The sequence below is a fragment of the Vitis vinifera genome, chromosome 12 (assembly GCF_030704535.1).
Source record: "Vitis vinifera cultivar Pinot Noir 40024 chromosome 12, ASM3070453v1".
Classification (NCBI taxonomy): domain Eukaryota; kingdom Viridiplantae; phylum Streptophyta; class Magnoliopsida; order Vitales; family Vitaceae; genus Vitis; species Vitis vinifera.
In genome coordinates this window covers 9,860,739-9,885,867 of record NC_081816.1, presented here as the reverse complement: position 1 = coordinate 9,885,867, position 25,129 = coordinate 9,860,739, and the positions used below count along the sequence as shown (strand labels likewise).

Genomic DNA, 25,129 nt, shown 5'->3' with positions numbered 1-25,129 from the left:
TTTAAAAATAAATTTTATGTTTAATTATTTTTTATATTTATATTTTAAAACAATTTTCACAAACACAAATAAAAATATAAAATATGTTATCTAAAAACATCTCATTTTTATTTTATATTTATATAATTATTATGAAAAATAATCTTTAAACAATAAATAATATATATATATATATATATATATATATATATATATATATATATATTTTCTTTGAAGATATCATGTTTTATTTTTTTAAAGTAGAAAATTATTTTCGAGAATAGTTAACCAATAAAATTAGCTTTTTATTCAAAATCTTGAAAGTAGTAAAAATTATTCTTAAAAAATGGTTCATGGAAATTATTTTGAAATATTTATAGGCGTGTCCTCAAATGATATTTGGTTGTAGTCTGGTAGATGCTAGAGAGCAAAAATAATATTTGGTTGTAGATACTAGATAGCAAATAAGAAGAGTAAAAGAAGGGCGCAATTTTGAGAAGATTCAGGAGGAAGGAGTGTTTCTTTATTTTCAGAAATAGCAGGGGTGCGTATGAAAATTGAATAGTAAAAAACTTATTTTCATTTTAAACGAGATTTCCCTCCTTCCACTTCGAGGAAAATTAGAACAAACCCTACCCAAGAATTTCAGTTGGTGATACTGGAAGATTCAAAGAAAAAGTTTAAAGTTTGGGAGAAACCCAGAGTCTTAATCCGAGTTTGGAGGATGGGTTCTAAGGATGGGGAAGAACAGTGCAACACGGAAACGGAGGAAGGGACTGTGGCTCGCCAGAAGAAGAGGTCGCGGCGGGTGAGCTTCGCCGCTGAAATCACTTCAGTTCACGTCTTCAACAGAGACGACGAATGCGAAACCCCTCCGGAGTCCAAACCAAGCTCCGACTGCGACACACCCCAATTAGGGCTCCCTGATGCCCCTGTCCTCCGCTTCCTCAAGGATTTAATCGACACTACTGACGACGACGACGACGATAACGGCATCGAAAACGAGGACGATGATGTGCATCAGAGAAAGTCTTTCTTGCGCCCCTTTCAGTCTCCCTCCCCCGGAAGCACCATTGGTTCTGCTTCCTCTAATGATGGCAAGTTACGCTTTCTCTTTCTAATTTTAGCCCTTTCGTTTGGGATTATGTATTACAAATTCATTTTCATTGAGCTAACTACTTGTTGAGGTTATCTTTGCAGCAGACAATTTTTTTGGGCCTGTATCGGCGAGTTTTATTAGACCCGGGAGATTTTCTGACTCTGCAGCTTCAGATGAAAATCATGATATTACTATGGATTCCACAGCATTTTCCATGCACTTTCGTAGTCTTGCAAGATCAGACTCTGGGGGGGAACTCAAGACCCCAACAGGAGTTCGCCTTGCCTTTGATGAGAAGACGCCAACCCAGAATAGCAACCCTGACAATGTAGGTAGTTCCATGGTACTGACAGTGGCTAAGAAGCCAAACTCCCAATCTTTTGATAAAGCGAGTGCTGGTGCTGACTCTAATGAGATGAGTCTTGTAGGAGAAAACCCAAATAGGTATGATTATGGCAGACTGTCCCCTCAATTGGATGCTCTCTTGGCAGAAGGAAACAGGGATTTGCATGTTGTCTCTTTCTCTGATCTTGTTAATAGTCCAAAGTCTCCGAGCTACCTGAACAAGGTGAGGAACACTGGGAGTGGTGCCATGGATCTGAAGGATAATGGAGATATTGACGGAAACAACATTGATACCCATGAGGCGTCTGCTAAGAAAGTTCCTGTTGCTCATATGGAATTGAGTGAAACAAATGCTGGTTTTATGGCTGCTCCTATTGACCAAATCACTTCTGATAGCTCACCTGACACGAATGATGGTCCAGCTACGAATGCCTCCAGTGATCACCAAATCCGTACTCCTAATCAGCCAGCTAAAGTAAGAACTTCTCTTCTTAATGAGGTTTTCGTGACATTGTTTTCCCAGTGCTTTGGTTTTTTGAATTTCATTTCCCTTGAATGGATCCACTTGGACTTTATGAAGAGATTATCTAGTGTATATGTTCGCCATTTGTTTGGGGGCAGTTTTGGACTCCATTTCAATCAATTTTGTTCTACATAGTACAGAATCCTTTTGTGCCTTTTCCCTGAATGTTTGAGGAAACGTTTTGTTTAATGTGGAACTGAATTATGCAGTCTATATAGTCTATTTTTGTGTATATCTTCATCTCAAGTTATTTATGAACATTCTGTATAGACATTGCATTTGACAAGTGGCAACTCATGTCCATCGCAACTGTTAATTATATAGATGGATAGTTTGTGGAGAAGCAGTCTGTCTTCTATTTCTACTTACACAATTGCCTTATTGAAGTTTTTCTATTATGCTAAATTACCAAAAAATGAGTTGTCTATGTGCTTTGTAAATCATGCCCTTTTTTGAGATATTTATATGTTTTTCTTTTCCTTCTGGAGAATCAAGGCAATTGCTTTGTTGTTTCATTTGCAGGCCATGACATTTGGTGAGATGAAGGAGTTTACTAGAGATGCACATGGATTGAGTAGGTCAAAGGTCGAATTCTCTGCCTTGAATAGTGGCACTCTGTCAAAATTGGATAATAAAATTGTTCAGTCAGATTTTTTAATGCAGCATGAATGTGGACATTTAAGTTCCACTGAAGGGTGGGTAAAAGAAAGTTCTCCTAAAGATGGAACTTATAAGAACTCCAATATTGATCGGAACGTTGATCAACGATATAGATCTCCATTGGCAGGGTCCGTACACTTGTTATCTGCTAAAAGACAGCAACAATTTTTGGATAATGCTAATTCACCGAGAAATTCATGGGCTGTTACTCCTTCCAAAAATCAGCATGGCTCATTTTTAAGCAATGATCACATGAGACATGGTGACAGCGAGTCATCCATACAGAAAAGCATTTCTAAGTTGAAAATTCTTGAGGCTTCTTCCTATGGTTCTCTTAGAGATGGAATTGGAGGGTCAAAACTCAGGTCATTAGATTACCTTTCTGCCACTCCTCCCCTAAATGTTATTCTGGAGGAGAATAGCAAAGATCCTCAACACAAACATCTGGATGTTCCCATTGATTCATTAGAAGAGCATTTAGGAAGTGTTGCACAGAAGGATGGGATTCTGACCCCAAAGAACGAAGGAAATTTGAGCCAAACTGATGAGACCACTGGCTTCCTTAAAGATGGCAAATCTCTGCATCATATGTCTATGGGCATTCTTCAAATGGATGAAACTACTACACCAATGGCAGTAGCACTTTCACCCTCTCAGTTTACTTGGTCAGGCCATAAAGTGCTGCAGCATAACTTCACAACAGAAGATACCAGAGATGGGACACTGGTTAGTTCTGGAACTAATTCTCCACTGGGCAAGATCATACTTGATTGTGCTAGAGAAAAGAAAACAAGCAGTACACCTGATCAGTTTGTTTCTTCTCCAATGAAAAGGTTAGAAAAGAAGTTATTGGCATCACCAGAATATCAAGGGAGCCTCTCTAGGGATTTGAAACAGCAGGATCAGCATAATAAATTTAGCTTTGGCTCAGGACAAGATGGAAGCACAATAGAAAATTTTGCCATTACCAGCCATTCAAGTGCAACAGCTAACAAATTGGACTCACCACACTTGGAAAGGAGAGGGCAATCTAGTACACCCTTCATTGAGATTAAGCATTCCAAAGAATTCAGTCAAGTTACAAGGATGAATGACAAAGAGATTAATCTTCATGATCTGCAAAATGAATCTGGGGCATTGATGGACTTTGAAACACCTTCAAGGGATATGGACACCCTTAATCATCAGTCACCAAGCCCAGAAAAGAATCTTCAAACTGGAGAAGAGTCAACTAGGCTTAAGAATGAACTTCCTGGTGGAGGGATAAAAGCTTCTTCTTTTCATTCTCCTTCTCTGTATGCCCATAGAAGCACTATAGAGTCACCTTTCGGAAAGGTGGAGTTTCCCTCTATTCACTCAACACTTTATCACACATGCACATAACTTTCTTGGTTTTATATTTTGCAGCTTTGACCTAGGCTCTGCATAAGGATGGGCCATAGAGGATTTCACACCTTGATTTCAACCTTAGTCCAGTTGTGGACTTGGGTCCATTCCAAATTTGGCAGAAGCCTTATCTTGGTGTGGACCATGGACAACCTTGCTTCTGTCCAGTTCTCTAGGCTGTTCCTAAATGTTAATAATATTTTTTCTCTTCTTTGATACTTCAGAAATCTGACATTCAGACTATGGTGGAAAAACCAAGTCAGGCCCTCCCCCAGAAAAAGCCAACTCAGAGCCCCTCCAAGAAAGAGCCATACAATGCATCACATGTTGATAATTTCCTTCATTTTGTTGGAAAAGGCATATCGTCTCCTCAGGCCAATCAGTTTACAAATGTCCATGGTAGTGGTGATTGCCATCAGGGACTCCACATTTCACAAATGCAATTTTCCAAACAAGATGTTGAGAACTCTCCTGGACGGAAAAGAAGAAGTGAAGAACTAGTTCTCAAGGATGTTGACAATGAACTTGTCAGTATTCAGAGGAGTCCAAAAATTCATAAAGGTGGAGGTCGTGATTCAAGGTCCTTACTGGAACTTTCTGACAGAAGTAACAAACACACAGAGAGGATGGGAGATTATACACCTTTGACGGATTGGGCTGATGTATGTCTACAGTTTACCATGCTGCTATTTTATTATATCATCTTTCTTACATATCTAGTTTGTTGACAGAGCAAGATGTATATCTATATATATAGAGATAGATATTTGTATTTTTTTAATCCGTCTGATTGAATTAATATAAAGTTTACCTTGCAGATTTTCTCAAAATTTTCGGAGGATACAAAACAAATCCTTTCTCCATTGATTGATAACCTGAATTTACGAGCGGTACACTTCTTTATTTTCTCCAATTTTGTAAATAGAAATAAATAACCTTTGTCCTTGGCTTTAAATTTGTTCAATTTTCTGGATCTATAAGCATCTAAACTATCCTAATAACCTTATTACATTCTTATTATCTAACTCTTCCTTTTCTTTTAATTATGTAGATTAGCTTGCTAGAAGATATCTTGCTTGACCTGCAGAAAGTTAGAGCACATGAGATGTTTTTTTCTGAAATCCAATCTCAGGCAGGCAAAATTAACTCGCAGGCTTGTTATTAGTTATATTATGAACAATTGAACGGATCATAATTTTGGGGAAAATTTATTTTTCAGACATGACTAATAAATACTTACTAACCATTTTCCTGCTAACTCTTTTGTATTATCTTCTGCAGAAAATATTAGACCATGCAAGTAACCTTACACATAAAAGGTGATTTCTCACCTTGGTAATGTGACATGGAACTGAATATTAATGGTTCTTATAGATGTCATATAAAAGATCTGGTGTAGCTCCACACATGTTGACATTGATAAATCTAATGCAGAGCAGCTGAAACACGATTTTTGCTGTCTAAAATGGCATATGAACAGGCAAAACAGCAGTTAATGTGTGTGAAGCGAGAGAAATTGCTGGTATTCATCCTAGTTTTTTTATCTCTTCACGTATGCAAATATTTTTTCGTTCTCCATATGCTTATGTTCTCCTACCACCTTCTTGGTATCCTGCATGTAGGAAAGAGTACAACTATTGAGCTCTGGGATTCAGGAGTCTCAGATGTTAAAGATGAATTCTTTCCAATGTCTGTCTCTACCTGGTGCAAGAGATGCTCAAGTTGATGATGGTGGTCATCAGTCTTGTTCAGTTAATTTTGAGGGAAAAATTGAGGTAATATATTAGAATTAAGATGTGAGTTTGTTTATTTGCAGTTTATTCCTGTAAAAGTTGCTCTAACAATTATTTTGGCTACTTTATCACATCATGGACCCCCTGTCCTCTTTTCAGGGCAAAAAAATGTCAAATGTTAAAAATTGCTTAGGGAAAGTACTTCTTGGTGGCAATCACGTATTAATTTATAAACTACATCCAGTCACCAATTCTAAGATGATTCATTCTGTTGATAAAAACTAAGGCAACATCTTTCCAAGACTTAGCCGTTTTGAAGCCCAAATACCCTGTGGAGGGCAAAGAAACTCTTTTTGTTGTTATCAGCAGCCTACTGAGTAAGAATTCCTATGAACTCTTGGGAAAATAAGGATTCCTACTACCTCTACATTTTTCTAAGTAACAAAAATTTCTCATGGAAAAAGAAGAAAGTAGTCATTATTTCCCAAAAAATTGCAGCATAGAAAAACCAAAAATATGGGGTTGATCATCTTTATCCTGCTTCTAATATTTCATACTCCATTCAAAATTAGTTTGCCCAAAGTCGTGAGAACAATTTCTTTTATCATTTTACTATAGGATTGCAATTTGTTTTTATCTCAAATTATAATCTAGTTACATGATAATGACAGCATAATCATCATAGTCATGGGATCTTTCTGGAACTATCATCCAATCTCCTTTCCCTAAGAGAGAAATGCAGCTAATATGCATCTGGAAGGAACATAATCAACAGGCCATTGAAGGGTTTGAGTTGTCTAGATTAAATCTAAAAGCTCTCTTTCAGGTCTTTGTTTTTGCAGTAGAGAGTATCTTTAGAGAAGGGGTACTTGTGTTTTTGGGTTTCATTTACTGTCTACTGTTGGCTTGAGTGTGCTTGGAGCTTTGTTTATCCCCCTTATATCTTTCTTTAGCTCTTTTAACTACTGGTAGGGTTGGTAATGGTTGTGGATGAGCTGTACTGGACTGTAAATTTGTTGGTTTCTTTGTCTCCACATGGATGAATAATAACCTGCCAGGAGGTGTTGTTGGCCGCATTCTTCTGTTGCGATTGAAACCAGAAGAAACAGCAATTTTGACAGTCTATACTGAAAATTTTAGTGGCCATACCAATCAATGCACCTTAATGTTCTTTGGATGAGAAATGCTACCATATGATATTTTCTTCCATGTGCTTGTTAATATCTCAGCACTGCTAATTAATTAATGGAAGTTGGATTTGGCAGGGAATAGCCTACAAAATTGTACTGTAGCCTGATACACTGTTTTCATATTTCTTCATGGTTCATTATTTGTGTTATATTCTTAGTTCATCTTGTATGATTTTTTAGAACATGAAGGGAGCAAATTTTAATCAGTTTCATCTTTCTAATAAAATAAGTGTGATCTGTACTATTGCAGGATGCCTATGATAAAGTGAGTGCAATGAGGCAGGAAATTGAAGCTTCAGATAGAAAAATAAAAAACTTAACCAAATCCTTGCAGAGTTCTTGTAAGACGAAGGGAAAACCAAGTTGTGCAGAAACTATTCTATTAGTTACTGATCATTTAAACCGTAGAACATGTTGCAGGTTCATACGTCAGGATTTGCAGGTTTTTGTTCCTACTTTAATTCTTGTTACCACATACTACTACAAACTATATAATGCTTTCTGTCGCTGACAGAAGTATCCTGTTTGTCATTTGACCAGTTCTGGGAAGTTGATGAATTTGAGAATAGGAATTACCCTCACAGCTTCGTTCTCTGCTATCGTAATTTCATGTTTCAAAGGTCTCTTCTCGTCTAGAATGCTTTATTTGTCTTATAACTGCACCTGGGACTATAAAACATTCTATACGCTTATATTGTCACAATTTTGCTTTTCAATTTGATAATATACAGGTTCTCATTAAATGCTAGTCCTCTTTCAAGCATAATCATTTCCAACAAATTGAATGATACAAAAATTGTGAAGGTATGCAGTCTTTTTTCAGAAGGTATTGTATTAGGCACCATGTGCATTTTTCTAATTCAGTAGTTCTTGTTCATTAGAATTTCCCAAACATGGATGCTTGCACCGCATTTGCATTTGTAATAGATGCTGAGACCACCAAGAAGCATGTTGGTCCAAGAAGTTTGGCACAAGAAACACAAGTAAGTTTCTTCCTCTCTTCCTTCCATTTTATGGCTTCATCACTCCATCTTTTTCTTTTTTCTTTTTTCTTTTTTTTTTTTGGGTCCCTGCTGGGCCTCAAACCTGAAATCTTCCACATTGCCATCCCAAACCCTTGAGCTAGGCCTCAAGGGTTCATTCCTCCATCTTCTTGCTCATTGTTTTGTTCCTGAATTGATTTATATGCATTTGTTTGAAATACCAAAAGACCCTGAGTAGTTAAGATCAATACTTTGTTGAGTTTATTCAATGTAAAGAGCATCAGAAATTGAATATCTTTGCTCCACCATTAAGCTCTAATATACACTTACAAGAAGAATCTTTGGTTGTCTTGTCTTGACTCTGGATTGTGGAACAGGTGATGCTATTTTATTACCTCTGACAAGCCACTACCACTTCTATTACTTGCTGATGTTGCTGGTGGTGCTTGGGGGTAGAAAAAATGATGAGGAGAAAGTGTATTTATTATGTCATTATGATCATTTTTGCCACTGATCACTACCTGCCACATCAGGAGATGGTAAAAGTGCTGGTAGTGATGATGGTGCAAATGGCATTTTTCTTATGAAATTCATGCAACTTTATAAGGTATTGTACTGTAGTAGGGCTTTAGTTACAGATTACCACATTGCTAGTAATCAGGTGCCCTTAAAATCTCAAAAGCAAATTCATTCTCTGAACAGTTGCAAAGGTTTAACTCCCAGCTATTAAAAAAAAAAAAAAAAATCCTGTGGGCCTCCCACTCGTATGGGGCAGGTGAAATAACTACATGGCCGAAGTATTCTGTTCAAAAGAACATGTCTCTTTCATTTGCAACTGGTATTCATGTCTACAGGTACTGCCTATAGGCAGCACTTTGGGACCTAGGTATATTGAACAACTTGTAGTCTAAGTAACTTTGACCTTTATTATTATTTGTGGTGATGGTGCCTAGAGCATTTTCCTTATGGAATTCATGCAACTTTATAAGGTATTGTACTGTTGTAGGGTTTTAGTTACAGATTACTACATTGCTAGTAATCTGGTGCCTTTAAAATCTCAAAAGCAAATTTGTTCTCAGAACAGTTGCAAAGTTTTAATACCCAGCTGTTTAAAAAGAAAGAAAAGATCCTGTGGCCCTCCCACACACGTGGCAGGAGAAATAACTACATGGCCAATCTTCTCTTTTCAAAAGAGCATCCCTCTTTCATTTTCAACTGGTATGCATGTCTGTAGGTACTGCCTACAGCCAGCACATTGGGACCTTGGTATATTTAACAAATTGTAGTCTAAGTATCTTTGATGTTTATTATTATTATTATCGTCATCATTATTTTTTCCTTCATCTTTGAAGGGAGCAAAGCCCTCCTTTAGTTGGACAATTGCACATGGTTATCAGTATCGATTTTGGGACAGTAGAAAAGTTTATAATTCACAGGTGATTTTTTCCTTTCATTATGATAGGCAGCTCCTTTCACCTTGGCATATTCTATTTATGCAGATGACCAGTTCGCTGTTATCTAATCTACTAGATGTGGTTGAGGAAGTACAACTAGCGCGACTAGAGCTTAGAAACCTGAGTAAGACAAGTTTTCATTCTCCATCAGGTAAGATAATTTTGTGACCCTTTTTGTTTTTTGTTTTAATTTGAGACATAATGTTCTAAAGTTGGTTTAACAAAAGTAAGCTTGGTTCCAATCAGCAGGCTCCCAAATTGCATTTGTGCACTCAAATCTTGGTTCAACTCTGCCCTTCCAAAATTATCTAATAAAATTTGACCAGTTAAATTAGAAATTAAATGTTCAACTTTGTCCATTCCATAGGTAAGGAGTAATTTTTAAGGGATTTGATAAAAGTAAACTCCAAATTCTGTGTGATGTACGACAACCCTAGGATGGTTGCCTACACTCAAGGGTAGGTGGGCTAGGGTTTTACTTTTAGGGTGTAAGGAGAGGAACAAAGAATAAATTTGATGGTAGAGAAAATTATAAGATAAGAACTAGAGAGAAAGAAGAAAGAATGAAGAAAAGATGGAAAACCTTAGAGTCTCACTAAGGCCTTCTAGGAGTCTCATCTAGAAGAAAATCAATGGAGTTTCACCATTGAGGGTTGCAACCTTGCAATGAAAGAAAGTATAATATTATTCATAAAATTCATTCCTTTGATTTACATTGATTAGCCTATTTATAGGCTTCTCTAAGAAATCCAAAGTTTACTAGGACTCTAATAACCTATCATGACTCAAATTCTAATTATATTATAACTCAACTAGCTAATCCTAATTAGACTCCAACAAATACCAATCCCAATTCAATTCTAATTAATATTAATCCTACTTAAAGTTTACTTAGGTCTTCCCTTTCTTCCTTGAATAAACTTTAAAAGGCTTTCCCCCATCAATTCTCCCCGGCTTGAAAGAACTCGGCTCCGACGAGTTAGATGCTTGATACAATTCATCGAGATCGGGATTAATCTTCTGAAAATCCGTTGTCGTAATCCATGTATTCTAAGAATGTGGTTTGCCTCGCCATTTCACCAAAAAATTTTGGTATCCACCTTGTCGAGTAGACACAAGTTGATCATCAAGAATATACTCAATCTCAGGACGTGGGCTAAGAGTAGGTGGTAATTGAAGATCCAACTCTTCACTTACATCGTTGTGATGACCATGGTAGATATACAAATCTTCCACATTAAATATTGGACTAAAATGCAAGTTTGAAGAGAGCTCTAACAAATAAGCATTCTCACCCAACCGCTTTAGTTCCCAAAATGGACCCGCTTTCTTAGCTTGAAGCTTTTGATATGTGCTCGGATGAAATTTTTCTAGTCGTAAACGGACAATCACTAGATCACCTTCTTGAAACTGAATATATCTTCGATGTGCATCTGCTGCCTCTTTATAGTTTTCATTGCTGATTTTGATTTTTTCTCGTACCTTTTCATGTATATCTCGTATATGACGTGCAAATGCATCACCATCTTGGCTGGTGCGGACAAAAGTAGGTAATGGTATAAGATCAACAGGTTGCTTAGGTTTCAACCCATATGCCACTTCAAAAGGTGAGTACCCAGTAGTACGATTAGTGGAGCTATTGAAAGCAAATTCGGCTTGTGGTAAGACATTATCCCAATTTCTCAACTGATCTCTCACAATGCATCTCAAAAGATTACCAAGACTGCGATTGACAACTTCTATTTGTCCATCAGTTTGAGGATGAAAAGAACTTGAAAATTTTAATTAAGTACCTAGCTTGGCCCACAAGGTTTTCCAAAAATAGCTTATAAACTTGACATCACAATAAAAAACAATGGATTGTGGTAATCCATGCAATCGAACTACTTCTTTAAAGAATAAGGCAGCAACATAAGAAGCATCCGAAGCCTTCTTACATGGGATAAAATGTGCCATTTTGGAAAATCTATCAACCACAACAAATATAGAATCAAAGCCCCGTTGTGTCCTTGGTAATCCAAGTACAAAATCCATGCTCAAGTCTTCCCAAGGTTTGGATGGAATTGGTAATGGCGTATATAACCCCGTATTTTGCTTTGACCCTTTTCCTACTTGACATGCTCGACATTGTTTGATAACCTTCCAAACATCCTTCTTTAAACTAGGCCAAAAGAAGCGATATTCCACCAAAGCAATGGTCTTATCTCGTTCAAAATGTCCACCCATTCCGCCTCCATAAAGTTCCCATGTGACATGATCATGTAGAGAAGTCCCTGGTAAGCATAAACGATTTTTATAAAACAAGTACCCTTCTAAAATCTGCAAATCAATACATGTTGCTTTTGAACCACTCAAAAGAGAGGAATAAACATCTCCAAAATCAGCATCATTATCATACCAATGCTTTAATTCTTCAATTCCAATTGTAGTGGTTGGCATGTTTACTAGGAGAAGGGTCTTCCTACTAAGGGCATCAACTACTTTATTTTCAATTCCTGCACAATGCTTTAAATTAAAGGTAAACAGCTGAAGAAAACTACTTCATTTTGCAGGTCGAGAGTTAAGCTTCTTTTGAGAATTAAGATATCGCAAGGCTTCATGATCTGAATACAAAACAAATTCCTTGTAACTGAGATAATGTTGCCAATGCCTAATTGCTTGCACCACCGCATAAAATTCAAGATCATATGTGGAGTATTTTTTCTTTGCCCCATTGAGTTTCTCACTAAAGAAAGCCACAAGATGTCCCTCTTGGCTAAAAACTGCTTCAATTCCCACATGGGAAGCATCACAGGCCACCTCAAATACTTTCTCAAAGTCTGGTAGACGTAGGATAGGAGGGTTCACCATCTTGGATTTGATTTCTTCAAATGCCTTGTTGGCCGCCTTAGTCCAAATAAATAAACCAGCTTTCATGCATTCGATAATTGGGGCCATAATAGAGCTGAAATTTCGAATAAATCGTCTATAAAATGTAGTCATTCCATGGAAGCTTCGCACCTCATGGATATTTGTTGGTACTGGCCAATCAACAATAGCTTTAATCTTCTCCAGATCTGTTTCAACACCCTTAGAAGACACAACAAAGCCAAGAAATACAACACTAAGGCTCATGAAAGTACATTTTTTCAAATTAATGTAAAATTTTTCAGCCCTAAGAGTGTGCATTACTTGCTTCAAGTGTTCCTCATGATCTTCACAAGATCGACTATAGATAAGAATATCATCAAAATAGACAACAACAAACCGTCCAATAAAAGGTTTTAATACCTGCGTCATAACCCGCATGAAGGTACTTGGAGCATTGGTTAGTCCAAACGGCATGACTAACCACTCATACAATCCATCCTTAGTTTTGAAAGATGTCTTCCATTCATCTCTTGGTCTAATACGTATTTGATGATATCCACTTCTTAGATCAATCTTTGAGAAGATTACTGATCCAACCATCATATCTAGCATGTCATCAAGTCTTGGAATTGGAAATCGATACTTGATTGTGATTATGTTGATTGCACGACTATCCACACACATCCGCCATGATTCATTCTTCTTTGGTGTTAGTAGGGCAGGAACTCCACAAGGACTTAGGCTTTCACGAATAAAGTCTTTAGTAAGTAATTCATCAACTTGCCTTTTCAATTCAGCATGCTCTGTTGGATTCATTCTGTAGGCTGGTAAATTTGGTAATGATGCATCGGGAATAAAATCAATGGCATGTTGTACGTTACGCATAGGAGGGGTTGATTAGGTAACTCTGTAGGCCATAAGTCAGAAAAGTCATCAAGGATTTTACGTACGTTTGCTGGATATTCCTTATCTTGTTCTTTAAATTCTTCCACATTCCGAGCCATTAAAGCAAAAATAACTTTAGTTTCCTTGCTCTCATTTTCAAATTGACACATAGTAAGTACCTTTTTTGGTTGTGCATCCTCTTTTGACTTCTTAATTGGAGGGACTTCTTTCATTGGACGAAGGATCTTCTTACATTCGTTGTGTATGAGAGCATATGTATTTTCATAGCCGTCATGTTAAACTCTTCTATCAAAGAGCCAAGGTCTTCCAAGTAAAATATGACTTACTTTAATGGGTAAGACCTTACACTATACGAACTCTTCAAAGTCCTTACCAAAAAGGAATGTTACTAAGCAGCGAAAACTTATCGAGATAGAGGTGTCATTAACTCATGCTACTCTGAATGGATTTGGATGTCTCTCTGTTTTAAGGTTTAGCTTCTCAACAAGTTCTTGTGAAGCTATGTTCAAACTGCTACCTCCATCAATGATCATGGTGCATAATCTCCCTTGGCAAGAAATATGTGTTTGGAAAATGCTAGTACGTCGCCAATCTTCTTCTCCTTTTACTTTTGGGACAGTTAATAAAGGTCGTATTACAAGACTATGTCCTTCCGTCATACCATCATAGTAGTCACATTCTTCACTAACTTCATTTTCATTGTAGGTCTCTTCTTCCTTTAGGTAACTTTCCAATTCAAATTCCGGTTCTTCAACACAAAAGTGTAAACCTTTGGTTGGGCATACCACAGCATAATGACCATGCCCACCACACTTAAAGCATAAAGGAGTCACATCTACTTTTCTATCTCCAATACTCATTGAATTTTTACCCTTATTACCATTCTTATGAGCCACATTCGAAGTTTGTTGAGTGTTGCCCCCACCAGTCACATGATTAGAAGTTCTGAAGTTTGATGTGCTTAAAGGTTTGCTTGCTGTCCTGTTGGAGAAAGTGCTCCCAATTTGTGAACTTGGACGCTTGGAAACCCGAAATTTGAGGCCTTCTTCTATTTTGAGGGCTAGTTGATAAACGTCATCTACGGTATAAGTGTGTGCAACTATCATCTCAAGTTGAATCTCCATTCGAAGTCCAGCTTTATAGTGGGCTGCAAGTTGAGCATCACTTTCCCACACTTGATTTCGAATGCTCAATTCATGGAATTCTTCTGTATATTCTTCAACGGACTTGGTACCTTATTTAAGGGAAAACAATTTTGTATGCATAAGTTGTTCATAATCAGTTGGGAGAAAGTGCTCCTTCATCTTCAACTTCATCTTGTCCCATGTGTCAATAGGTGGTTGGCTAGTTCTATGAACTTGATTCTTAATATTATTTTTTTTTTGATAGGCAAAAGCAGAAATATATTAGAAAAGGGCACCAAGAGGAAAGCCCAATAGCATACAGGGAGTATACAAAAGGCCCCTTAAGGCACACACAAAAGAAGAGAAAAAACAAACCCGACCCTCATCTAGCGCCTAGCCAATAAAAAAAACTAGGTAAAGTAAGAGGACCTTCATTTACAATTGTTTTTGTCCACACCCAAAGATTACAAACAAAAGAATTTTTCAACCTATGAACCGAAAAGTCCTCATTATCGAAAGCAATCCTGTTTCTTTCCATCCAAACCGCCCAAAAAAGGCATAACGGGGCTGCCTTCCACACCATACTATGCTTCTTGCCCAACATAAAGCCCCTCCATTCAATAAGGGTCTCTCTAGCCGAAGATGGGAGGACCCAACACACTCCAAAGAGGGCGAGCAATAATTCCCATAAAGCTCTTGCCTTGGAGCAATGTATAAGAATATGATCAATTGACTCCTCTTCCTCACAGCACAGAAAACATCTGTTAGCAATAGCCCACCCCCTCTTTTTAAGCTGATCCATAGTAAGCACCTTACCCCAAGAAGCCTCCCAAGCAAAGAAACTCACTTTGGAAGGCACACTAGGGTTCCAAATCAAACCATGAGGGAAAAGACCAGCTCTTCTTGAAGATAGATCATTATAGAGTGATTTAACTGAAAAAATCCCATTCGAATTCACCTTCCACATCATTCTATCTTCCATAAGAGGACTAAGCCTTGCACCTCGGATTGTCAAAAGAAGCCTCTCCACCTCTTCCACCTCCCAATCATTGAAGGGCTTAGAAAATCTAGGACTCCAAGCCCCTTCCCCTCCCAAAGTGTCCCAAAACTCCTCTACCCAGGCCTCCTTAGAGGAGGCAAAAGCATACAAGGAGGGAAAAGAATTGCATAAGGCGAGGTTTCCCCACCATATATCTTTCCAAAATTTTACCCTTCTACCATTCCCCACTAAAAAAGCGACTTTATTTTGCATAAGGGCACCTTCCTTCCTTATTTCCTTCCAAAATCCTACTCCATAACTCTCCCTAACTTCTCTAGAACTCCAACCCCCTTCTTCCTCCCCGAACTTCCTACTAATGACGTGCCTCCAAAAGTTCTCCCTTTCAATCGCAAAACACTTGCAAAGAAGGGCCCTATTAAGGATGGAAAGGCGTCTAACTCCCAAACCCCCCTTCCTTTTATCCATGCAAACGGTATCCCAATTAACTAAGTGAGGCTTCCTCTCCAAAGCACCCCCTCCCCACAAGAAATCCCTTTGAATTTTCTCCAACCTTAGACTAACCACTCTTGGCATTCGAAGTAAAGACATCAAGTATATGAGCATACTTGACAATGTACTCCGAATTAGAGTAATTCTCCCTCCTTTGGAAATAAATTGTCTCTTCCACAAGGCCAGCCGTTTCCGAAATCTCTCTTCCACCCCATCCCAAACAACCACAGACTTGTGATTCGCCCCCAAAGGGATCCCCAAATAAGAAGAAGGCAGCTTGCCCACTTTACAGCCAGCCTCAAGAGCCAAATTCTCCACTCTACCAACCGGCGAAATTTCGTTTTTGTCCAAGTTGATTCTCAAACCTGATATGGCTTCAAACCACATCAACAACCAGCTTAAGTGGACCATCTGATCTTCAGAAGCTTCACAAAACACTAACGTGTCGTCGGCAAACAGCAAATGAGATACCAAAGCCCCATTCCCACCCCTTCCATTAACCCTACAGCCTAATAGGAACCCTCCCCCCATTGCTCTATGGATCAGCCTACTAAGGGCCTCCATTCCTATCACAAAAAGGTAAGGGGATAGGGGGTCCCCCTGACGCAGCCCCCTTGAACTGTTGAAGTAGCCTTCCGGGGTGCCATTGATCAATACTGAAAACGTTGCTGTAGAGATGCACTAGGAGATCCACCTAGTCCACTTCTCCCCAAATCCCATGCTTTGCAATACAAACAACAAAAAATTCCAGTTTATGTGATCGTATGCCTTCTCTAAGTCCAATTTACATAACACCCCACTCTCGTTTCGTTTCAACAAAGAATCTATTGCCTCATTGGCAATAAGGGCAGCATCGAGAATCTGTCTTCCTTCAACAAAAGCGTTTTGAGCTGAGGACACCACTTTGCCCACTACCTTCTTAAGCCTGTTGGCTAACACTTTTGCCAACAGTTTATACAATCCGCCCACCAAATTGATCGGTCTGAAGTCTCTAAGGTCCTCGGCGCCAGCTTTTTTTGGGATTAGGACCAGGAAGGTCGAATTTAAGCTCCTAACAAATCTGCCGCGCTCATGAAATTCTAACAAAAAACCCATGATCTCTTTTTTGACAACATCCCAGCAAAATTGCCAAAACCTAAGGGGGAAGTTGTCTGGACCCGGAGCCTTGTCCCCATTCAGATCTGAAAGAGCCTTGAGGACCTCTTCCTCTGAAAAAACCTCCTCCAATCTAGCTGCATCCTCATCTCCAATTCTATTAAAGTCCAGACCTTCCATAGAAGGGTGCCAGTCCCCCGGGTCAGTCAATTGGTCCTTGAAAGCTTTAACCACCCCTCTCTTTATCTCCTGCTCCTCTGTTAACCATATACCGTCAACTTTAATCTTGGACAGGCAGTTTCTCCTTCTATGGGAGTTAGCCATTTTATGAAAAAAACCTGTGTTTCTATCACCCTCCCTTAGCCAAACTTCTCTTGATTTTTGTCTCCAAGAAACCTCCTCCATTAGAGCCCATTTTTCGAAGTCCCCCTTTGCTACCTTTCTAGCTTCCAATTCCTCCAATGATAAGGGGCGAAGCTTCTCCTGACCATCCCAGAAATTCACCTTGTCCAGGGCCACTTTCTTATTGACACCCACCTGCCCAAAAACATCCTTATTCCACGACTTTAGAATAGCCTTCAAAGCCTTCAACTTCTTAGCAAGGATGAAACTAAACAAACCATTAAAGCTTAGACTCTGCCACCACCCCTTCAACAGATCCTTAAATCCCTCCTCCTTAAGCCACATATTTTCAAAACGGAAAGGAACAGGACCTCTTCTAACCCCTCCCCCATCCAATAGAATAGGGAAGTGGTCGGACACAGGCCTAGGAAGAGTACACTGCACCGCCCCCTTAAAGTGACCCTCCCAATCCTCCGACACCAAGAAACGGTCTATCCTGGTCATAGCTTGATTGTTCAGTCCTCCACTCCAGGTGAATGGACCCCCCTGAAGGGGAAGATCCCTCAAATCCAAGTCGTCAATCACTTCCGAAAATCTTCTCATTGAAGAAGACAATCTTCCCCCTTTTCTACTCTCATTTGGAAATCTGATTGAATTGAAGTCACCTCCGATACACCAAGGATCGCTCCAGAGTCCGCGGATGGCCCCTAGCTCTTCCCAAAACAGCTCTCTATATCTCTTTAAGGTAGGGCCATACACTCTTGAAAAAACCCAATAAAATCCATCTTCATAGTTCTTGAACCGGCAGGAGATGGAGAAAAGGCCCACCTCCATCCCTTCCAGCTCCAACACTCTTTTGTCCCAAAAAACCAGCACCCCTTCAGCTGCCCCCCTCGCATTCAGTACTCCCCAATCTAAAAATCTCCCCACTCCAAGACTTCTCACCACCCCTAAAGACATCTGAGACATTTTAGTCTCTTGCAGGCATACCAAATCCACTTTATGGGATCTGATTAAGGCCTTAATTGAACTTCTCTTATTTCTATCATTCACCCCCCGGACATTCCAAGATAGGATTTTAATTTTCATTTAAGACACAGAGCTCTATCCCCATTTCTTCTATCCGAGCCTTTCTTCCTGCTTTCTCCTTCATAATTAATCGACCATTCCGATTTTTTCACTTCCCTATCAAACCTAGTCATCCCTGCAATTCCTTTCTTCTTGCCTTGATCCCTCCTTGATTTCAGCCTTAACAGTAATTTAAGGACTTCCCCTTCAACGCCAACTGTCGAGAATCCCAAAGTCTTACTGAACTTAGCCAAGCTACTGTCATCCCAACCGCTACCCTAGTCCTCTTCTTCCTCCAGATCCTCACTCTCCTTTGACCTGAAACCCCTGTTCTTTCCCCCCTCTGTACTCGTCTCCCACGGACTACCATCAATCAACACGGCACACAACGGAGCTTGATACCCAACATCTTCGTCAATGACTACCGTACCCCTAACACCCCCCACCACCATAGCCCGATCGCACCCAGAAAGAGTAGAAGAAGAGAAGAAGTCCCGATCCCCCCCAAGAACATCGGTAACGGGCTCGTACCTGGACGCTTCAGCTGACAACGCTTCTTCAGTCATTCGCGCTCTCGCCTTCGCCATTAGAGACTCAGAATCCCTCTAATCTCCTCCTAGGAAGCACGCGATCCCCCCGTCCTCCTTAACTTGGCCACCCGAAGCTTCCATCGTAGCCTTAATCTCCATCCCCCCGACCTCGGCACAAGGAGAAGCCCTATTTCCTTTTATCCCTCCCAACTCAGGCTCAAAACCCATGTCGGCCCTTCCTTCACAGCCCGCAATCGACCCCTTTATGAGGAAGGGCCTATCCTCGCAGCCCATTACCCATCCTTTTAACGTGATGGGCCTGGGCTCACAATCTGGCCCAAATATTTGGGCTCCCACATAGTTTGACTTAATACCATCCTCTCCAAGCCCGCTCCTGACTTGGGCCTCCCAATCGGTCCCAAAAACACAAGCTGCTGGCCCAGATTTAAAACCTCCCAGGTTTGCTAATTTCCCTCCACCTCGACTTCTGATCCCGCAGCTGTCTTCTCCATCAGTTACCTCCTCTCCAAGCCCTCTTTCAGCCAACTCATATGGATAGCCTAAAGCCCCTTTTGAAGAACTACCACAGGGCGGCTCAGTTACTCCCCTCTGCTCCTTTGGCTGTCCAACCTTCACCAGCACGCCTCCTCTACACTCATTACGAGACCCACTCCCTGTAACTTCTACAACCACTACATCCCCTTTCCCAAGGCCACTTCCCGCCGGCACCACCTGAGAGAACCAAGGTGGGGATTCCCACCACAGCTGGACTGAGAAGCACCCCATCTCATCCACAATCTGGACAGAGGAAGGTGTGTTCCTGCCCGCCGATTTCACCAACATTCTAGCCCATTGCAGCTCTGCCATTGAATCTGTCTTGTTATCCACAGCAATGAACCCACCACAACCATCTCCTATCAACTTAAACACCTCTCGATTCTAGCCCATTGCAGCTCTGCCATTGAAGACCTACCACTTTCACCCATACCTCGCTAGCAAAAGCACCATTGCTAAAGCACCCCACCTCCGGGTGCCATCTTTCCATCAATAATACACTGCCTAGAACCTTTCTCTTCCCTCTAGCAAGAACACGCTCGGCCTCACTAATCAATTCGAACTCAAAGAGTATTAGCCCACCTCCAATTACAGCTATGTCCAGCTTGCCTTTGAGGAGCCAAGCGTGGACAACCCAGTTTTTCAGAAAATCCAACGCAGGGGGATGGTTCTCCACCTTATCCCAACTACCCACTAAGCAACGACCCAGCTGCTCTAATCTACTAGGCTTCACCCTCCTTCCCGCTTCCAGCCAAACCTTATCCCCAAGTCTCCCCAATTTCAGTTTTGCTACATCCGCATATGTCCTTTGATCAGGCTCCTTTTCCTTCTTCAGCACCTCAAGAGAAAGAGGGTCCTTTACTCCTCTAAATGGAGCTACCCCAACCTCTCTCAGCTTCTCAGCCAAGATATTCCATCCTCTAGATAGCCTCTTTCCTTCTGGAAAAATTAAGCAAAACCTTTTTGCCTCCAAATCACGAACAGAACAGAGAATGAATCTACCCGCCTCATTTGTACGACGCTCCAATCTATACTTCCTTCCCTCCTCCTCCCATGCGAGGGACCAGTTACTATCATCTCTATCTCTACAGCAGGACTCCACTCCTACCAACAAACTACTGAGACTTGCATCTCCAAATCTGATCCAAGATGATAACCCTTTACATCTCTCCCAAATACATCCTCTCAGCTTTCCTCCTACTTCATCAATCACAAGTTCATAAGCTTTGGATTCCACAGTAAACCGTCTTCTACTTCCTCTAGACATAACCTTCACCATCGTCTAAAAACAGAACCTTTTCTCCATCACTATGCAGCTTATTTGAGGGTTTGTCACAAGCTCTCTCAATATTATGCCACCATAGACGTGCTGCTCCTTTCACCTTTGCCTTCACAAAACAAACTTTTCTATTTTCGGGCATTGCATACCAATCAAAGTAATCTTCCATTGACATAATCCAATCAAGAAAAGCTGTTGGATTTAGTTTTCCATAAAATTCAGAAACTTCAAGACATACCTTTTTAGTCACATCATCATCTAGCTCAAAAAGTCTGGCCTTTCTTTGAGTCCCCATCATAAAATTGTCTTGTTCTTCGTGTGATTGATTTGGCGATTGTCTAAATTGATGACTTGCAATCTCCTCTTCAATTGGTCGTTTTTCTTGACTATTTTCTAATAAATTCATGATCTCATCAAGTTTGCTATTTAGTTGTACTATAGCATCTTGATGGGATTGTTGTGTGGCTGAAATTTCCTCCAAGTGTATTGTAGCGGCATCTAGATTGCTAGAAGTTTTTTTGGAACTCATGCTTGCATAAGTTGCTCCGCTCCTTAATTGCATATGCTTTCAAGCCAAGAACTTTGGCTCTGATACCAAAATTGATGTAGGATAACCCTAGGATGGTTGCCTACACTCAAGGGTAGGTGGGCTAGGGTTTTACTTTTAAGGTGTAAGGAGAGGAACAAAGAATAAATTTGATGGTAGAGAAAATTATAAGATAAGAAATAGAAAGAAAGAAGAAAGAATGAAGAAAAGATGGAAAACCTTAGAGTCTCACTAAGGCCTTCTAGGAGTCTCACCTAGAAGAAAATCAATGGAGTCTCATCATTGAGGGTTGCAACCTTGCAATGAAAGAAAGTATAATATTATTCATCAAATTCATTCCTTTGATTTATATTGATTAGCCTATTTATAGGCTTCTCTAAGAAATCCAAAGTCTACTAGGACTCTAATAACCTATCATGACTCAAATTCTAATTATATTATAACTCAACTAGCTAATCCTAATTAGACTCCAACAAATACCAATCCCAATTCAATTCTAATTAATATTAATCCTACTTAAAGTTTACTTAGGTTTTCCCTTTCTTCCTTGAATAAACTTTAAAAGGATTTCCCCCATCACTGTGCTAGTTTTTTTATTCTTTCTTTCTTCTTTTCTTTTTTTTAATTGAGGAGGGGGGGCAAATTTATCAAAGGGCCTTTATTTCCATATTCAAAGATGTTTTGGAATTAACATTTCAATCTGTCTATGGTTTCTTATTTTCAGTTGGGCAGCTTGATTTGCACCTATGCTTCATCGATTTGAAGAGTGGTAGGAAGGTGACTCTGATTCTTGATGTGACTTGTTTAAAATGGTAAAGTTCTGTCTAGTTTTATTCTTAACTTTTAGTGACTGCTAAAGATTATGCTATGTTTATATTTCACGTGGATGACTTTTGGTTTGTACTTCTTTTGAATTGCTTAAGAGCCCTCAAGGATTCCCTCCTTTCTTGGAGCTTTGAACTGCCTGTATTGAAAAGCTAAGGTGCTCCAGAAGCCTCAATCCAAATTTAGGATATCATATTGCTATATTGTTTGCACATTAAGGTCAATTAATATTTGTATCTTGTTATTCTTATCTGAAGAGCTCATAGAAAGAAGCTTCCATCTAAACAAGTGGATTATGCTTAGTGCACCTACTTAGTGGGGAAACCCACCATTCTGTTGGATTCTTACTGAACATCTTCTAGGTCAAACATTTGATTTGATTAGACTATTCTATGTGAAACTATTGGCATTGTTTTGCTATTTACACTAAGATAATGACCACTGGCTCTACATCCTTCAGGTGGATCTGTGCTGTCTAATTAATTCAGGATTTCTTGGTCGGCACTTTCTCTTGAAAACAATCACCAAGATTTGGATATTACAAAGTTTAAAAACATGACAAGGAGTTGTTGAAATCATTTTAGACTCTCCTTATTGCCATTCCAACCCTTTATATGGCATGTCTCAACCTTCTGAAGTCATGTTACATGATAAGTTCTTTTCTATCTCATTTTACTTACTAAAAGATGAGATTCACATGGAAAGAATGGATTGGTGATTAGATTGGCATGTTGCACATGATTGCCTTATGTGCCACTCGCACATTGGCAAATGCTATAATGCTCAATTGGGAGTCTGATAATAGTAATATGAGTTTTGGCTTTAGCCAATGCAGTTTTGTGATGTGATGGCACTTGTGGGGTCTACTTGCTCACTACCCATGGTACATAATAGGACATGTGGATGATGAGCATGATGTCACTATCTGCATGGCCTACCCAGTAAATCCCTATTGGATGTGTCACACTCACCCCCCCATGTGATGGAAAATTCTGCTGCCATAGAAAATCAATTCTGTCTGTTTGAACTTGCTATCTTGGGTGACTATTTGTTACTGCTCTATGCCTTGGTTATTTCTTTGTTTGTTGATTTTCAATATCTTGGCATTCATGGATAGGCCGGACTGACTGTTTGATAAATTCTATTCTATGGTTATCTTATCTGCACTTGATCAGAAGATTGTGTCATCTTATCAGCATTCTTTATAAATTCTTCCTTTTTACTTTTGGTGGTCAAGATAAAAGGATATCTCAAATGGTTAAAATCATCTAGTTTTGCTCTGTTTTTTGAGCTTATTGACTGTTAAATAAACTGGCTCCATTAGTCCATTCTGTAAATATGCTGGTCTCTGATAGAGTATTCGATAACAAAGAGCTGTCTGTTCAAGGGATTAAACTTGTTCTTCTTTGTAACCTTTGGGCGTGGTCCAAATTGTTTATAATTTCAGGCTTCACCTCTACTATAGATTTTGTGGATTGATTAGGGGCTTGTTGAGGGGTCTCATTTTCTGTTAGTCCCTCTTTATTTTTTGTTGGTGCTGTTAGCACCCTTTGTATACTCTCTGTGTATTTTGGGGCGCCTTTTTGGCGCTGCTCTTCTTAATACACATTATCGTCTTACCTATCAAAAAAAATTGCTGGTCTTTGATGCATATAGACTGCAGTCATCGTCTATTTAATACACATATTATCAGAAGGCCTTCTATATGCAAGTAAATGTCCTTATTATGCATCAAATAATTACATGAACCTGTCTAATCATTTGGTTTTGAAACAGTGGGGTTTATCCTTCGGAGCTCCTCCCATCTCAGATTCAAGCTGCAGCTACTGGTACCCAAAATTCACTAGCTCCATCACTGTCAGCTGAAATCAGAGGTGCTGTTGAGAATCTTAGAGCTGGATATCCTAGGATTCTACGGCTTTCTAGATGTGTTTCCCATGTGATTCATGCTTTAAGTAGGTAACCAAGTAAAGGAAGGAAGAAAGTTTAGAGGTCCAACATTTTGTTGGACTTTTTCTCCAATGCCTTGCTGGGCAATTCTTCTGTTGCTTGAATGTGATTATTTATTCGATTCATTCTATCTGGACATGTATTCCTCCCCCCCACCCGACAGATTTAGACATATGCTTTTATATCTCCAAACTGTCAGTTGTAAAACATTTCTAGCGTGAAAAGGAACGGGATTGTTGTACGGTTGATGAGAATTGAGAATTGAGAACTTGAAAGGTCAAATGTGACTTTGCTTACCTTTAGATGTTTTGAAAGTGACTGTGAAGATGGAATGGCTGTAACCCATTTAGTGTGTGCGTGTGCGCACGCGCGTGTTCAGCAGTAGAGAAGTGGAATGGTGTCTGCACTTCTGAAGAGGGTGGTGTGAAATGGGAATGGGTGGGTAGAGAAGTAGGGGGCGCTGGAAAACATGAGGAGCACGGTGGTTGAAGTTTGGAGGGTTGGGCTGGAGGCCAAAAAGGCTAGAGAAAAAGGCCAAAAGGTCTACACCTTGACTTGGAGAGATGGCAGCTACTAGAGAACGGTCCCCCACACCCACCCTTTTTTGTGGGAATAAGGTGGAGAGTGGAGGGTGTTGTGGTAATCACAACTCAAAAAAGTGAGTCCCTTTTCTCTCTTTTTGAATCTCACATGTCCTGTCACTGCCCCCAGCTGGGCCACCTCCAAGTGGACTCATCACCTCCAATCCAAATATCCCTTATCCCTAACATTTATGTTGAGTATGATTTACACTACCAAATTATCTGAATTCTATATAAATAACTCTCCTTTTCAATACTTTCTCCCCCCCCCCCCCCCCCCCCACCCCCACAAGACAAGATCGCTTTTCCTTTTATTGGAATAATCCCCCTAACAAAAGAATAAAAAAATGCAAAGCACAACCCATGGAAGAAAAAAAGATAAGAAAGGTAAATTATATTATGGAATAAAATATAAAAATACTATTTTTAATTTATTTTTTTCTATCTTTGTCTTATTTCTTGATTATTCTAATTTAATCTTAATCACATGTTTTAGCAATATAAAATTTGGGTTTGATGTGACACTAATTTGTTACCTAATACCCAATAATTAAATTAACTTAACACCTTAACACCTTAACACTTATATTTATTTATTTATGTTATAAATAATTTTAATAAAAACGTTTTAATCAT

The 25,129-nt window shown here is 39.5% G+C and overlaps 1 protein-coding gene across 2 annotated transcripts; it reads left to right on the top strand.

The window, feature by feature from the left end:
• Positions 1-475: 475 nt before the first annotated feature.
• On the top strand, positions 476-24,208 carry LOC100244248 (uncharacterized). 2 transcript variants are annotated; one of them, XM_010659197.3, is made up of 16 exons: positions 476-1,076; positions 1,183-1,898; positions 2,469-3,941; positions 4,217-4,654; positions 4,811-4,882; positions 5,044-5,124; positions 5,274-5,311; positions 5,427-5,514; positions 5,615-5,767; positions 7,166-7,357; positions 7,456-7,535; positions 7,647-7,719; positions 7,797-7,898; positions 9,398-9,503; positions 21,862-21,949; positions 23,739-24,208. In XM_010659197.3, exons 1-16 carry the CDS (start codon positions 704-706, stop codon positions 23,923-23,925), a joined length of 4,260 nt encoding a protein of 1,419 aa, XP_010657499.1. In that variant the 5' UTR covers positions 476-703; the 3' UTR covers positions 23,926-24,208. The 2 variants fall into 2 exon arrangements, with proteins under 2 accessions (XP_010657499.1, XP_010657498.1); XM_010659196.3 differs by having other exon boundaries at positions 1,180-1,898.
• The last annotated feature ends 921 nt before the right edge of the window (positions 24,209-25,129 follow it).

Coding starts and splice junctions, on each gene's coding strand:
- LOC100244248 (XM_010659196.3), top strand. CDS start 704: ATGGGTTCTAAGGATGGGGAAGAACAGTGCAACACGGAAACGGAGGAA. Junction 5,125..5,273: donor TTTCTGAAATCCAATCTCAG/GCAGGCAAAATT, acceptor TATCTTCTGCAG/AAAATATTAGACCATGCAAG. Junction 7,720..7,796: donor ATGATACAAAAATTGTGAAG/GTATGCAGTCTT, acceptor CTTGTTCATTAG/AATTTCCCAAACATGGATGC.